The 14,278-nt window shown below is 43.4% G+C and overlaps 1 protein-coding gene across 1 annotated transcript in view; it reads right to left on the bottom strand.

The window, feature by feature from the left end:
• Window positions 1-13,383, bottom strand: part of LOC141050133 (olfactory receptor 11L1-like) — a 38,278-nt gene extending 24,895 nt beyond the window's left edge. The window contains exons 1-2 of the mRNA XM_073546965.1: window positions 13,330-13,383; window positions 9,307-9,482 (exon numbers count right to left, since the gene is read on the bottom strand). Of these exons, the coding sequence (XP_073403066.1) occupies window positions 9,307-9,482; window positions 13,330-13,383 (230 nt within the window). The remainder of the gene's footprint in view (window positions 1-9,306; window positions 9,483-13,329) is intronic.
• Window positions 13,384-14,278: the final 895 nt, after the last annotated feature.

The following is a 14,278-nucleotide window of genomic DNA, read 5'->3' on the forward strand; positions in this document are numbered from 1 at the left end:
TCAACCCTTTAAATTGAGGTTATTTTTTTAAAAGGTACCAATATTTTTTGAAGATGTTCACAATATATTGAATGATTACCCTTCTTATAAGTTAAAATTAAATTACACGTCCAACGGTTTTTAACATTAATTTCTTAAAACATTTGTTTTGTGATAATTCTAGATTTTTTTGAAACTTTTTATTATTCCTTTGGGAAATCTTTTGTCTCTAAACCTTTTTTAAAAATATTTCAGAGAGAATCACAATCTTCCGTTGTGTTTTAATATTTTTTTTAAATAAAAAATCCTTTTGGAGACAAGTTGCATTGCTACTCCTATTTGACTTATCACGGTGGAAGCACCATTTACCTGGTTTCTCTTTTATTACTGTTTTCCATTAGAACTCCATTGGAAGAATGTCCTACAGCCCACCAGGCTGGCTGCAGTTCATTGCATATGGAACCAATCATTCCTAGTGTTGTCCATCAGTTAGAACAACCAAATCAGGCGAGTGTTGCCGATTATTCTCACCGGTCTTTGCAATTCCCACGTACTGTGCTTAGGCTGGTTTCACACTTGCGTTTTTTTTAGTGGTATTTTAGCGCTAAATAGCGCATGCGTTTTTTTTCCCTATACTTTGCATGGGATGCGCTTATGTGCGCATACACATGCGTTTGTACGCGTTTTTCCGCGCATGCGTTTTTTTGCAGTATGCGCTCGGGCGCACAAAATGCAACCTGTTGCATTTTTTGGGCGTCCGACTTGCCTAAAAAAAACGCATGCGCGCGCAATGCGTTTTTTTACAGCAAGACACCCATTATAAGTCTATGGTGAGCATATGTGCGCATTGGCATGCTTATGTATGCGTTTTTTTGCACATGCGTTTTTTTTTTTACCATTAGTTTAGACAATGGAATTTAGGGGTTTGGGTTAGAGTTAGGGTTAGTTAAGGGGGTTTAGGGTTAGGGTTAGGGTTAGGGTCAGGGTTAGGGTTAGGATCAGGGTATGGTTTGGTTAAGGGTTAGGGTTAGGGTTAGGGTTAGGGTCAGGGTTAGGGTTAGGGTTAGGATCAGGGTATGGTTTGGTTAAGGGTTAGGGTTAGGGTTAGGGTCAGGGTTAGGGTTAGGGTCAGGGTTAGGGTTAGGGTTAGGATCAGGGTATGGTTTGGTTAAGGGTTAGGGTTAGGGTCAGGGTTAGGGTCAGGGTTAGGGTTAGGGTTAGGGTTAGGATCAGGGTATGGTTTGGTTAAGGGTCAGGGTTAGGGTTAGGGTCAGGGTTAGGGTTAGGGTTAGGGTTAGTAAAATCATGGTTTGGGTTAGTGTGAGGGGCCACCTAATGTTTGGAAAAAACGCAAAAACGCGGTAAAAACGCACTAAAAACGCATACAAATGCATAAAAACGCTGCGTTTTTTTCATGCATGCTCATAAAAATGCTTGAAAAACTGCAGCAGTTGTATGCTTTTGTATGCGTTTTTTCAATGCGTTTTTTTTGCGGGAAAAACTCGCTGCAAAAAAAAGCAAGTGTGAAACTAGCCTTAGATAGCTCTACACTTTTTTTCTCCATTTCGAAGGGAAATCTATTTTCTCCACTGGGCTGTGATTCGGCAAGGGGTCTGTGTTATCTAAGATGAGTAGTTGTGGCATAATGGTAGGTCATGTTGACCTGTACAATTGGGAGCAGTGTGAAATCATATATAAAAGTCTCTAGTTCAAAATGAACCAAGTTGCATGTTTAAGAATGGCTTTCCTAATGTCTTGGTTTCTCAGACTGTATATAATGGGGTTGATGAAAGGAGTAAACACGGTATATAGCAGTGATAGAATCTTACTCAAAGTGAGTGTTCGGCCTTTTGTTGGGAAAATATAAACACCAAACATGGTCCAGTAAAATATGGAGACTACAGTCAGGTGGGAGCTACAGGTGGAGAAGGCTTTCTGTCTGCTAACACTAGATTTAATCTTTAATACTGCTGACACAATAAAACTATAAGACAATACGATGATAATAGTTGGAATCATGAAGATCGGAATGCCCATAACATAAATCTCCAAGTGAACAATGAAGGTGTCAGAGCAGGAAAGTTCTATTAAGGGAAGAGGATCACAAAATTAATGGTCAATGATATTTGGACCACAAAAGTTTAGTTTTGCCATTTTTATAATGTAAATCAAAACAATGGAAAATCCAAACATCCAAGAGGTAATTGACAATTTGACACAATGTGCTATAGTCATGATGGTGGAGTAACGGAGAGGATTACAGATGGCCACATATCGGTCATAAGACATCACTGCTAGAAGGAAACATTCAAACACTTCTGGGGCACATAAAAAATACATCTGAGTAATGCAATCAACAAAATCAATGGATCCCCCATTATTGAGCAAAATGTTGAGCAAATTGGGGACAATATTCATAATCACCAAAATGTCACTGATGGACAGTTGTGAGATGAAGATGTACATTGGCTTTTGAAGTGTTTTTCTCATTAATACCAGGGTGATGATCAGGAGATTTCCCCATATTGTCCCACAGAAAACCACCAGGAGAAAACAAAACAGAGAAATCCTTAAACTTTGATTGATTTGAAAGCCTAAAAGGAAAAACTCAGTGACCACTGTCAGATTGTCCTCCTAAATATGAGAGAAACTTCAGTTATACTGCAGCAAACCGACAACAGCAATATAAAATGCGAGTAGTGTGATGGTTACAAGATTCCTGCCCTAGATTGCTATAGAACTCCAGGTCATAAAATTCCTCCTAAACGCTAAAACAAAGGATTTAATTGAGGGCGGCCTCTTCAGACACTGAAGACAAGCTCCATAGACTGTCTATTCAGACCATTGTTAGAGTTGGAAAAGACCAGAGCTCGGCAAAGCACCGCGGGACCTTCATTTCATCAATTAAAGGGAGAGAATCTCATAGTAATCAGAATTCCAGCAATCAGAACTGTCTCTCTAACAGGTCAGTAAGGTTTTGAAGTTAACGTAAGCAAATTATGAAGCCGTGTTTGCCCTGGAACTTTTTTATATTTGATTTCGAGTTATTTAGAAGTATCACAGTACAGTAATAAGGATGAACAATTTTATTCTAAACTAATTGAATTTATTCAAATTTTTCAATTTTCCCAATCTGAGTTTTCATCAGTTTGATTTGTGTAATTTCAAGAAAATTGTCATCAGTCAATTTCTGCTATGATGGTTAAATATGTTCTGTGAAAAGGTAAAAAAACCTAACTAACCATAGTCACCTAGCCCTTCACCCATCCCTGCTGCATCAGCTTCCTGATGGTCCACTGCTAACTTCCTCAGGTTCCAACTCCAGTGAGGTGCATTTGTCATCTTCATCGGCTCTTTTGGCATCAGTTAGGACTTGGCGACTGTTCTGATATTATGACCTAATAACATCGTGACATGCTCCAGTCCATATAACGGGAGAGGAAAGAAGTGCTGGAAAAGAGTGAAGAGGAGACTGAAACAGAGACACAGAAATCCAAAACTAGCAGGGAGCTATGGTAGCAAGGACCGGTGATGGACAAGGTGAGAATGATGTTTAGTTTGGTTTTTAACTCTTTGCCACTCATCCAATAATTATAATTTGAGGTTGGAGACATCAAAGCTTCCAAAAGCAATTGAGCTTCACTGTAATAGCATTGAATAATTTTTATGCAAATTTAATTTCTTGGCTGAATTTCTGAGAATTTGTCTAATTTTACTTTTGTCAGATTTACTCATCTATGTAAAACAGTCAAATGCAATTTATTCTAACCTCCATGGTCAATAATCAGACTATTCCTTTTAAGGCTCAAATTCCAAATTAAACAATAGTAATAATTTTGAGAGGAGTCATAAGGAGACTCCATTAGGTATTAAAGCAGAGATATGTGATGCCAATACTTACATGAGATGTTTCTGTATTATTCATGATATTAATTTTCAAATTCATATATTATTTTTTTCGTTTCATTTCTTTTGTGGTGTGAAGAATTTCCCCAGGGTCAATAGACAAAATCAGACTCAGTACATAGTCGCCAAAAACACGAATATGAGCCTTAATGGCTGTAAGTCTGGATATTTATATAGGAAATAGAAGGCCCTGTACCTGGTAACACAAATCATAAGAGACTTTTCAATTGTCCCACAAGTCACCTTCATTTCAGGCAATTAAAGGTAAAAATACATTTTTCAACAAAAGCTTTTTTTATATACAGTATTGACTTCTAAGAATTTGTTTGGAATGTATCAATGTTTAGGAGAATCAAAGGAATAATTTTTAAATTATAAATAGATATTTTAGGCAGATGATAAATAAAATTATCTTTTCAAAGCACTTTTCATTTACATTTTCCCTATTTTCCAGATATCTCTCCTTTTGTCTTTTATTATTTATACATTGTGACCAATGGGAATAGCTACCGCAGCTGTCTATGAGCAGTAGCTGAAGATCAAAGTTTTGGCAAGCTGGCTTCGACTGAACTCATAAGTAGAGATAAGCAAACCGCAACTGTAAAGTTCGGGGTTCGCACCTAACACCAGTGCTGAACTCCGAACACTGAATTTTTGTGGGAGTCTGTTGGATTGTTTGAGTTAGGATGCTGAATAAAGTTTGTTGAAAGTCTGCAGCACACCCAATCAACAAGCTTTTAGTCTGTTGGCATTTCCACAGCCTCCACGGCCATCGAGTACTCCACCAACATTGGCAGTGCTGATGAATCTATCACCAGTGTTACTAACAAACTTCTATGCCTCTTTTAAATATAGCTTCAGGTGATGATAGTTGAGGTGATGGCAAAGGAGGCACAGAGGGAAGAGGAGAAGGAACAAGGAACATTCACAATAATACCAGGTCAGTCGCCCCTATACATGGCTTATAGGGTGGTTTACTGTACCACCAGAGGCCAGGTACACAGCTATCCATCCAGGGGACATAATGGAGAATGAGAATGGAGAAGAGGAACAACAGTGTTCACAGAATGGTGAAACTCAAAACATCCCACGGACATCACCGGAACGTAGCTGGGGTGACGCAGAGAACCCAGATGATTGTACTGTGAATATAAAAATGGATATTTTGAGTCCATATTGAAATATACGGAATACATTCAGACCATGACAGCAGCATTGCTGGTCATACAACTACAGACAGACAATGCTCAAAGTGACACAATCTTGAGAACTGTTTACTCATTGCCGGAAAGCTTTTAACTCACAAATAGTTCTGTGTTTTTCTATGTATGTTGTTTGTTACACAGTGTAAATCATTATATGAGGCCAGAGAAACATGACTAAGACAGAAGAAGAAAGTTTGGTACCTCTACTTATGCGTGGACAGTGTTGTGATACCTGCATTATGCAAACCAAGAGTAGGGGCACCACAATCAATAGATAACAAGGTGGGATCCAACCCCAGCCCATTCAACAAGACTGTATAAACAAAACAAAGGAGCAGGGATGGGCTATACACGGGTGGATCACCACAGACAATTGGTTAGCATTTTAGATTGACAGCTTTTATTGAACATGTATAAACCACACACAGATTAAAAACATTAAAAAGTCACACATGTGACTTGGCAATCACATATACTGGCTCACAATAGAACCTATACCCTGCAAATGCACTCCACAGGAGACCCGCCTTTATAAACAGCATACCAACTGATGGCTTAGGCTAATTTCACACTTGCTTTTTTTTGCAGCGCGTTTTTCCCGCAAAAAAACGCATTGAAAAAACGCATACAAAAGCATACAACTGCTGCGTTTTTTTCAAGCATTTTTATGAGCATGCATGAAAAAAACGCAGCGTTTTTATGCGTTTGTATGCGTTTTTAGTGCGTTTTTACCGCGTTTGCGTTTTTTTCAAACATTAGGTGGCCCCTCACACTAACCCAAACCATGACTTTACTAACCCTAACCCTGACCCTAACCCTAACCCTGACCCTAACCCTTAACCAAACCATACTTAACCCTAATCCAAACCCTAAACCCTAACTAACCCTAACCCTAACCCTGACCCTAACCCTAACCCTGACCCTAACCCTAACCCTGACCCTAACCCTTAACCAAACCATACTTGACCCTAACCCAAACCCTAAACCATAACTAACCCTAACCCTGACCCTAATCCTAACCCTAACCCTAACCCTAACCCTAACCCTGACCCTAACCCTGACCCTAACCCTGACCCTAACCCTTAACCAAACCATACTTAACCCTAACCCAAACCCTAAACCCTAACTAACCCTAACCCTGACCCTAAACCTAACCCTAACCCTGACCCTAACCCTGACCCTAACCCTAACCCTAACCCTGACCCTAACCCTAACCCTGACCCTGACCCTAACCCTGACCCTAACCCTTAACCAAACCATACTTAACCCTAACCCAAACCCTAAACCCTAACTAACCCTGACCCTGACCCTAACCCTAACCCTGACCCTGCCCTAACCCTAACCCTAAACCCCCTTAACTAACCCTAACTCTAACCCAAACCCCTAAATTCCATGGTTAACAAAAAAAAACGCATGTGCAAAAAAACGCATACATAAGCATGCCAATGCGCACATATGCGCACCCATAGACTTATAATGGGTGTCTTGCTGTAAAAAAACGCATTGCGCGCGCATGCGTTTTTTTGAGGCAAGTCGGACGCCCAAAAAAGCAACAGGATGCATTTTGTGCGCCCGAGCGCATACCGCAAAAAAACGCATGCGCGGAAAAACGCGTACAAACGCATGTGTATGCGCACATAAGCGCATCCCATGCAAAGTATAGGAAAAAAAAACGCATGCGCTATTTAGCGCTAAAATACCGCGAAAAAAACGCAAGTGTGAAACCAGCCTAAGTGTAGGAAATGAAATAGGGGATATGAATATACATGAGCATGAAATAACACCCACCAACCATGAAACATATAAAAAGATGGAAACCAATGGTGTTCAATGGTGTTATATCCCCTAAATGAGATCATAAATATCACACCTAATCACCATCGCCCACAGTGCCCGTCATGAGAGTCATGCATACACATAACCATACACAAATAAATGTATACTCAAGCCCAGAAATAAGGAAGACAAGAACTCATGACCACTAATGGACAAGATCAATAACCCATAAGTATTGGTATAAATGGCATCAAGGCACGGGGCCCATGTGGAGCGAGATCAGGGAGGACAGATGCCCGATGTGTGTCGCCACCCGCAGTGGCTTCGTCAGGGGTAGTGAGTGCAGTAACAACATGTCCTTATATAGATGGAGTTGATAAAACATAGCGCGCAGCTGCGCCGCTCACCAGACCAGCATGGGGATTAATTAATGTCCCATAGACACAAACGCCGGTTACCAGCCGTACTCAGAGACATTGCGCATGCGCCGGCGTGTGATACCAGGAAATGCGTCACAACTCACAGTTGCCATGTAAGCCCATACACAGGGTTACTGCGCATGTCTTGTGGCGCCGGTGACTAGCCGTACTCAGAGACACTGCGCATGCGCCGGCGTGTAATACCAGGAAATGTATCACAACTCACAGTTGCCATGTGAACCCATACACAGGGTTACTGCGCATGTCTTGTGGCGCATAGTTAGATCAATTACCCGGCCAAAGATAGTGATGAAACGCTATACACAGTCACTGGCTCCGGTGATTGACAATAGTCAGCAACCATGCACATGTGTCGGTGTATAATACACGAAGTATAACCAGACTCGAATCTACCAATGATTACTACACATGTGCATGGGCCCAATCATGTCAATTAGCCCAGCCAGAAGAACGGAAGATATTCCCATAATACCGGTAATCAGCCGCAGACGTAATCACTGCGCATGCGCCAACGCGTGATGACAAATATAACATGGCTCCAAGCGGCCATATGAACCAATGCAACTAAGCGCTGCGCGTATAAATAGCGCACGGTTTTGTTTGCCAGCCTGGCTAGGAAAACTTTAATTATAAGAGTGCACTCGCCGATAAGTCGTTATGGTCACAAGACACTGCGCATATGTCGACATGCACTGTCAAAATGTACACAGAGGTTCAAGAATGTAATAAAGACCAACGCACATAGTTTCTGCGCATATTTATGATGTGCAATTGCGCCGCTTATCAAGCGTAAATAGCAATAAATACATGCACATGCGCTAGTGACTCGCATTGAATCCAAAAACGGACACGTGCGCCAACAAAGGATGACAGAGAGCGGATCCTGGCTCAGAAACTGTCATGAGAACCTGGACCCATAAGTATTGCACATACTTCTTATACACTGATGTAGAGATGTGGAACAAAAGTAGCAATGGCCACAGACACAAATATACATATCGATACTCGACCATACTTATGGATAATACCCAAACACCAGTATGTGGTGATAGTGAATCCGTAAATGGTTTGAAAAACCCCAAGGGTAAGCAAGTGCATAGCACCCAGAAATTGAGAGGTGTGCTATACATACATTAAGAGCCACAGGCATTGTTAGGCCGAGCACCAGTCAAACCCAGACCAAAATCAAAGTGTAATGGAAAAAATTAATCCCAAAGAACATGTCCCTAGGGACTCTTAGTGCTATACAAATTGGTAAATAAAGATTTTTAAAAAGGGCACGAAGTTTATTCAAAAATAACAATAATGTCATTTGAGGACAAACCTAGGCATCATATACAGGTGGATGGACAAAAGTTGACATAAGGACAAAAAATTTCTTCAGAAAAGCCATGATGTCGTTTTGGAAAAACCCTAGGCATCATGCTTGTGCTACGACACCTGCCAGATAATAGAGGTCTCTGATAGACCAAAAATTAGTCCATAAGTGAAAATGTGGACCTCACTAATCCAATACAGTGTGAACAACCGTGCATGGTACACCATTAGGACTAAAGACCAAAAATGGCAGTTACATGGTGTCGAAGCGAGCGAAAAGCATGTTCAGATTAACAAGTGCCACTAAACTTAGGCATAAAAAATAATAAATGCAAAAAAGCTGGTATGCTGTTTATATAAAGATAAAGAAGGCACCTAAAGAACACACCAAACAACTTCCAAAATAGAGCAGTCACCAATGATCCCAGGGGGTAAGAGGGTCCTCAGATTTGCAATCTTAAAGAGAGAGTCAGTTCTGTTTATAGAACCCTGTAAATAACAAATCCTTGTTGAGGCAAACAGGAGCTAGGGAATTGAGGTTGAAAATCCATTTGGATTCCCTTCTGAGGAGCTCCAATGTTATATCACCCCCCCTAATGTCCGGTTGCACAGACTCCAGTCCCAAAATCCTTGTTCCATGCCACTGTGAGTTGTGTGCCGCAAGGTAATGCGAGGCAACAGACGTGAGCGTATTGCCCTTTTCCTTATCCTTTTTAGCCGTGGTGATGTTAGAGAAGTGTTGCTGCATCCGCCTTCTCAACTCCTGAGTAGTCTGTCCCACGTATACCTTCGGACAAGGGCATACAAGAGCATAGATGACAAAACGTGTTTTACAGTTGAAATAAGATGCCGTCTTAATCTGAAAAGGAGAGAAGGGGAGAGTCACAGAATTATCATTGACCATATATGGACAGATGTTACAGTTCCCACATGCAAAAGTACCTCTCAGTCGTATGCCCCTATTGAGCCTGGTGACAGGGCGTTTGAAGTGACTGTGACTCAAACAGTCTTTAAGATTTCTAGCCCTCCTTGCCACCAAACTTGGTAGTGTGGAAATGTGGGGCTTTAATCTTGGCTCGCTAAGGAGAATTCCCCAATGCCTAGAAAGGATACCCCTGATGTCATGCCACTGGTTGCTATAGGTGGTTATTATACCCAGTGGTTTGGGGGGGCCCTTGGTACGTGGTTGTAACAACCTATTCCTATCTGAGTCACTGGCCGTCCTATAAGCATTGGAGATTACCTTTTTGGGGTAACCCCTATCCTTGAACCGGCAAGTCAAATCACGTGCTTGGATCAAAAAATCATCTCTATTGCTGCAATTTCTTTTGGCCCGAAAGAATTGGCCTTTAGGAATGCCCTTTTTAAGATGTTGAGGATGAAAACTTGTAAAGTGCAATAAGCTGTTTGTAGACGTGGGTTTCCGATAAAGAGTTGTGGTAACCCGAGATCCATTAAGAGAAAGCTTGAGGTCCAGAAATTCCACCTCACTTTGCGAGAAGTGTGAAGTCAATCGGATGTTCCAAGGGTTGACATTCAAAGAGTCCACAAATAGCCGGCAGTCATCCAGGGTGCCTGTCCAAAAGAATAGTATATCATCAATATAGCGATACCAGTTGGTAATGTATCTGGAGAAAGCCTCCATGCAGAACACCCTGGTGAACTCCCACCAACCTAGAAACAGATTTGCATACGAGGGCGCGCAACGCGCGCCCATCGCAGTGCCAGTGACCTATCTATAATGGACCCGATCAAAAATAAAATGATTTTTGTCTAGGATGAAAAAAAGCAGGTCCAATAGAAACGAGTCATGTTTTCTATCTCCTGTGGAGTGCTGATCTAGAAAGAAAGACACCGCTTGAATGCCAAGATCATGCCGTATACATGTGTATAGCGATTCCACATCTAATGTTACGAGCCACACACCAGGTGTGGCGGTGAAATCCTGTAACTGTTGGATTAGATAGGTGGAATCTCTCACAAAAGATTTGAGAGAAGTTACCAATGGATGTAAGAAAAAGTCAATGTAAATGCAGGGGCGTTCCAACAAGCCACCAATCCCGGACACGATAGGCCTACCTGGGGGAGCCTGGAGGGACTTATGGACCTTGGGAAGCATGTAGAAAGTCGGGATCCTCGGATGATGATTCATCATGAAATCCCTTTCCCGTTTGGTTATGATATGGCAACCCAAGGCGGAATCCAACAGTCTGTCCAGTTTAGCCTTAAATGCAGAGGAAGGATCTGAAGGCAGCACCTGGTAGCAGTTAGAGTTTGTTAATTGGCGTTTCGCCTCATTTAGATACAGATCTACCGGCCAGATAACCAGGTTGCCACCCTTATCCGCCTCACGGATCACAAAGCGCATGTATTTATTGCTATTTACGCTTGATAAGCGGCGCAATTGCACATCATAAATATGCGCAGAAACTATGTGCGTTGGTCTTTATTACATTCTTGAACCTCTGTGTACATTTTGACAGTGCATGTCGACATATGCGCAGTGTCTTGTGACCATAACGACTTATCGGCGAGTGCACTCTTATAATTAATGTTTTCCTAGCCAGGCTGGCAAACAAAACCGTGCGCTATTTATACGCGCAGCGCTTAGTTGCATTGGTTCATATGGCCGCTTGGAGCCATGTTATATTTGTCATCACGCGTTGGCGCATGCGCAGTGATTACGTCTGCGGCTGATTACCGGTATTATGGGAATATCTTCCGTTCTTCTGGCTGGGCTAATTGACATGATTGGGCCCATGCACATGTGTAGTAATCATTGGTAGATTCGAGTCTGGTTATACTTCGTGTATTATACACCGACACATGTGCATGGTTGCTGACTATTGTCAATCACCTGAGCCAGTGACTGTGTATAGCGTTTCATCGCTATCTTTGGCCTGGCCGGGCTATTGATCTAACTATGCGCCACAAGACATGCGCAGTAACCCTGTGTATGGGTTCACATGGCAACTGTGAGTTGTGATACATTTCCTGGTATTACACGCCGGCGCATGCGCAGTGTCTCTGAGTACGGCTATTCACCGGCGCCACAAGACATGCGCAGTAACCCTGTGTATGGGCTTACATGGCAACTGTGAGTTGTGACGCATTTCCTGGTATCACACGCCGACGCATGCGCAGTGTCTCTGAGTACGGCTGGTCACCGGCATTTGTGTCTATGGGACATTAATCAATCCCCATGCTGGTCTGCTGCGCGCTATGTTTTATCAACTCCATCTATATAAGGACATGTTGTTACTGCACTCACTACCCCTGACGAAGCCACTGCAGGTAGCGACACGCGTCGGGCATCTGTCCTCCCTGATCTCGCTCCACATGGGCCCCGTGCCTTGATGCCATTTATACCAATACTTATGGGTTATTGATCCTGTCCATTAGTGGTCATGAGTTCTTGTCTTCCTTATTTCTGGGCTTGAGTATACATTTATTTGTGTATTTGTGTATGTGTATGCATGACTCTCATGACGGGCACTGTGGGCGATGGTGATTAGGTGTGATATTTATGATCTCATTTAGGGGATATAACACCATTGAACACCATTGGTTTCCATCTTTTTATATGTTTCATGGTTGGTGGGTGTTATTTCATGCTCATGTATATTCATATCCCCTATTTCATTTCCTACACTTAGCCATCAGTTGGTATGCTGTTTATATAGGTGGGTCTCCTGTGGAGTGCATTTGCAGGGTGTAGGTTCTATTGTGAGCCAGTATATGCGATTGCCAAGTCACATGTGTGACTTTTTAATGTTTTTAATCTGTGTGTGGTTTATACATGTTCAATAAAAGCTGTCAATCTAAAATGCTAACCAATTGTCTGTGGTGATCCCCCGTGTATAGCCCATCCCTGCTCCTTTGTTTTGTTTATACAGTGATACCTGCATTACTGGGGATGCCCATGCAGTGTTGTGAATTTCCCTGTGGTTCTCTGTCATGGTGCATGCTTCTCTGAGATTCCAGACATATGATGTTTAAAAATTGTCACGCCGCACTCACCCGGGGCGGGGACTCCGTGCCCGACGTCACCTCTTCCGGTGCCGCGGCCACTCAGTGGATGCCATCGGGTACGCACGTGCACCTCTTACACTTGATCCTGTCCCTGTACAGCTATGCCTGGTGCACATGCGCGCCCTTATGTGCTCTGACTGCAGTCACGCCATCTCTATGGTCCTGGAGAACCTAACCCAGAAGGTCCAGTGCTCTTGCCCTTTATCAAGCTACCTTTTCTTATGGGAGTTGCCTGATTATTGTTGTGCTTCCCTGCTAGGCCTGCTTGGTCCCTGCTCAGTTGCTCTCTGTATTCAGATCCCTTGCCTTGTGCTCTGCCGTGCTTCTTAGCACACGCTCTGCTCCTGCACTGTGTTCTGTCATGCTCCTTAGCACACACTGCCTTGTGCTCTGCCGTGCTTCCTAGCACACACTTTGCTGTGTGCTCTGTTGTGCTCCTTAGCACCTGCTCTGCTTTGTGCTCTGTCGTGCTCCTTAGCACCCGCTCTGCTCTGTGCTCTGTCGTGCGCCTTATCACAGCTCAGCTCCTGCCTTGTGTCCTGACGTGCTTCTTAGCACACCTTCTGCCTTGCCATGCATTCAGGCATGCTTCCTAGTGTGCGCTCCGTCTGACCCTGCACTCAGGCGTGCTTCGCAGCATGTGCTCTACCTAACCTTGCACTTAGGCGTGCTACCTTGCACACGCCCTGCTTTGCTCGCACCCGGGCGTGCTTGTCAGTGTGCGCCATACGTGCTCCCATTTACTTGCCTTGCACTATCCAGTACTCAGCGCACCCCCGTGTACATGCCATGTATAGTCCTGAACCCTGCATACTCTCGTGTACATACCCTGTATGATTCTATACCCAGCGTGCCCATGTCCACGCTTTGCACACTCTTGTACTCAGCACGTTCCCTGTTGCACCTTGCTAGACACACTCACTAGTGTATTCTGTGAGCCGGCCACCTGGTTCCAGCAGTCATGGTACTAAGCCCCCCTTTGGTCTGTCCCTGACACTCCCTGTATAGGGGGTGGTCCTCACTAGGTCAGCTTGCACTGGGGGTGCTGGTATCGCGACCCAGAGGGTCCACTCCAGGAGTCGTCATCAGGCTATGGACCCAGCTGGTACCACGGCCTCCGCCCAAAGGAACTAGTGTTCCTACGGGAGAATCAAACTAGGATTATGTCCTTTTTTAAATCCATGGAGTCCTGTTTGTCGGGCTTACAGTCCCCTGACCCTTGGAATGCTTCTCAGTTGGCCAGTCTCCAACAGGAGCTCACTCAGCAATATGACACCCAGGCCCACATTCTCAACTATATGGCGTCAGTAGAAAACCATCTCCTTTCCCTAAAATCTGTTGCCTCCATTTCTGCCCAAGCCTCGAACCCTCACCCACTGGCATGCTTATGCAAACCACCCCGATATAGTGGTGACCCCAAGTTGTGTCGCGGTTTTTTGAATCAATGCCAATTGGATTTTAAGCTCCTGCCGTAGCAGTATCCCAACCATCTCGCTAAAATAGCCTTTATAGTTTCCAACTTAGAGGGGGAGGCATTAGCGTGGGTGAATTCCCTCTGGGACCATGATGATCCACTCATCTCCCAGCTCTCCACCTTTTTGAACACCTTCCACAAGGTGTTTG

Source organism: Dendrobates tinctorius, unplaced genomic scaffold (assembly GCF_039654945.1).
Source record: "Dendrobates tinctorius isolate UK_male_01 unplaced genomic scaffold, ASM3965494v1 ptg000151l, whole genome shotgun sequence".
NCBI lineage: Eukaryota > Metazoa > Chordata > Amphibia > Anura > Dendrobatidae > Dendrobates > Dendrobates tinctorius.